Here is a 2,500-nt window from a genome sequence, read left to right on the forward strand (position 1 = left end):
GAGGACGCTCAAATTATGATAATAACAAGAACAATAAGAGTATTATCTGTTCCCTTTTTAAGTAAAGATTAGATCGATAATCAGAGAGAGAAAGAGAGAGAGGGGGGCGGAAGGAGAAAGAAAGGCAAGGAGGGAGGGAGACTAGAGAGAGAGAGAGAGTGAGAGGAAGGAGAGAGGGGAGGGAGAGAGAGAGAGAGAGAGAGAGAGAGAGAGAGAGAGAGAGAGAGAGAGAGAGAGAGAGAGAGAGAGAGAGAGAGAGAGAGAGAGAGAGAGAGAGAGGAGAGAGAAAGAGATCTAGCCAACCGACGATTCCTGCCCATCTCCAGGTCGACGTTATGACGTGAACGACATCGAGATCCAAGAATTCAACAAACTCGTCAACTCATCCTTGGAGGACTTCCAGGGCAACGTGATTTGGTTCGACCTCATGCCCTGGCTGATACCCATCGTGCCCCATTTCGTCAAGAAGTGGATGGGCGTGGCACAGATAGCAGACAAAGCAGATGTGTTGTTAGAAAAGATGATGGTAGGTGTTGGTGGACTTTTACACTTCTTATAGTACTTTCATTAATTTGGGAACTATATGTACTGATAACGTTTTTATATCCGATATGACTGTAGCAATGTGAATGCACCAAAAGTTGTTGTTAGACAATGATGGTGATCGTGATTTTGTATATAAATGTAACAACAATAATGCAGCTCCCCCTCTACGAAAACTGTAATACAAAATGAGCTGATAAAACAAATGATTACATAATGGTTTATAATGACAAAGGCTATCACTGCTTGTATAAAATTACTTACCAGATATCGAAAGATTCTTACAAGTGAAACCAAAATCCACAGGAACAGGTGAAGGAGCACCAGGCGACACTCGACCCCGAGAATCCTCGAGACTTTATCGATGCTTACCTGCTCGAGATGAAAGCTAAGGAGGACGACCTTGACTCTACCATGAGCTGTGAGTCCCCTTATGTTGTACTGTTTCGTCAATAGAGGGCGTTTCATGTTTGCTGGACAGATTGCATAATTTATGAATGGGCAGTTTTTAGGTTTATTAGATAATGTAAGGTTCATTCAGGTGCATACTCACAGCCTGGCATGCTTTTCTTATGTCGCCTATAGATGGCGCGGTAGTTGCTGTATCTTAAGTAAAGGCGGGAAAGAGGAAGTGCTGCAGTAACGGATTTAGCGATTCATCATCAAATGTCGGGTTCCTCTCCGCAGTCTCTGATCTGAAAAACCTCCTCGGGGATCTGTTTGTGGCCGGCAGCGAAACCACCTCCTCGACCATCCGCTGGGCCATCTACTACCTGGCCAAGTACCCTGAGGTCCAAGCCAAAGTGCAAAGGGAGATCGACTCCGTGGTTCCAAGGGACGTCCTTCCCTCCATCCAGCTGAAAAATAGGTACAATTCAGATATAAACTGTAATTTATCTACTTTGGTAGTGGTATCCCAAGTTTGCTGCTTTGGGGTATTTATAACATTCATCTTTTGTCCTGGTATAATCTCTACGTATAGGTCCTCCTGAAAACTCTTGGCGTTATACATCCAAGAATGATAACAAGCGTGTTATCTCAATCACTATTCCTCTTGCTTCTTCAGCATGCCTTATCTGGAAGCCGTGACACTCGAGGTACACCGACTGGCGTCTCTCATCCGCCTCGGTCTCTTCCACTTCAGCGCCAAAGACACGGAGTTCGAAGGCTACACGATACCTAAGGTGAGCTGATGAAGGGAAGACGTTCTTGTAGATCATGAACCTAAATAAGATAAATAAAGCTATGCAAAACTAATAAAAGTGATGAAAGGCATTCCCGGGATGGTAACTTACCACTGGAAATAATCATAGAAATAGGCCTAGAAAAAAAAAAATTCTTTCTTCCTAGGGAGCCGTTCTATCAGCCCATCAGGAAGGCTGCCACATGGACCCCGCCTTCTGGGAGAAACCTCACGAACTCTACCCCGAGCACTTCCTCGACGACCAAGGGAAGATTCTCACCAAGAAGGAGGGGTTCTTGCCGTTCTCCCTAGGTGAGATTCTGCAACTTTCATGTGCATCTCAGCGTAACATTCTCACTGCCCTTTGGATGTTAGATAATTTTAGGAGATATCTCTCCTTTTGCTGCACTGTGTAATATATATTATACGTGTGTATACATTCATACACATATGCACACACGCACACAAACACAAATGTAAAGGGTATATATTAACACCTTAAACATATGGTTTAGCAGGAGTAGTGAAAGGGACGGTTGACTTAACCTCTTTTATTGAGAAGCGTAAGCAACACAGATATTCACACGGATACAAGTCTTGGTACAGGCTTAGTGCTTGGTCTGCCTGGAGGGCGGGCGTGGCTGGAGCCAGCCTGACCCGAAGCGGTCGGCAGGACTCTGTGAAGAGGACTCTCTCTGACCTAGGTTATCCTGAGCCTTAAGTACTGGTGGGTGCGTGGGGCACGTTGGGGCGCCTGCGGTGAAGCCACGCGTA

The 2,500-nt window shown here is 45.3% G+C and overlaps 1 protein-coding gene across 1 annotated transcript in view; it reads left to right on the forward strand.

The window, feature by feature from the left end:
- Positions 1 to 2,500, forward strand: part of LOC125037286 (cytochrome P450 2L1-like) — a 13,113-nt gene that overhangs the window by 9,323 nt on the left and 1,290 nt on the right. The window contains exons 5-9 of the mRNA XM_047630346.1: positions 327 to 526; positions 850 to 964; positions 1,231 to 1,411; positions 1,610 to 1,727; positions 1,894 to 2,038. Coding sequence (XP_047486302.1) covers positions 327 to 526; positions 850 to 964; positions 1,231 to 1,411; positions 1,610 to 1,727; positions 1,894 to 2,038 — 759 coding nt within the window. The remainder of the gene's footprint in view (positions 1 to 326; positions 527 to 849; positions 965 to 1,230; positions 1,412 to 1,609; positions 1,728 to 1,893; positions 2,039 to 2,500) is intronic.

This window comes from Penaeus chinensis, chromosome 23, assembly GCF_019202785.1.
Source record: "Penaeus chinensis breed Huanghai No. 1 chromosome 23, ASM1920278v2, whole genome shotgun sequence".
Lineage (NCBI taxonomy): Eukaryota > Metazoa > Arthropoda > Malacostraca > Decapoda > Penaeidae > Penaeus > Penaeus chinensis.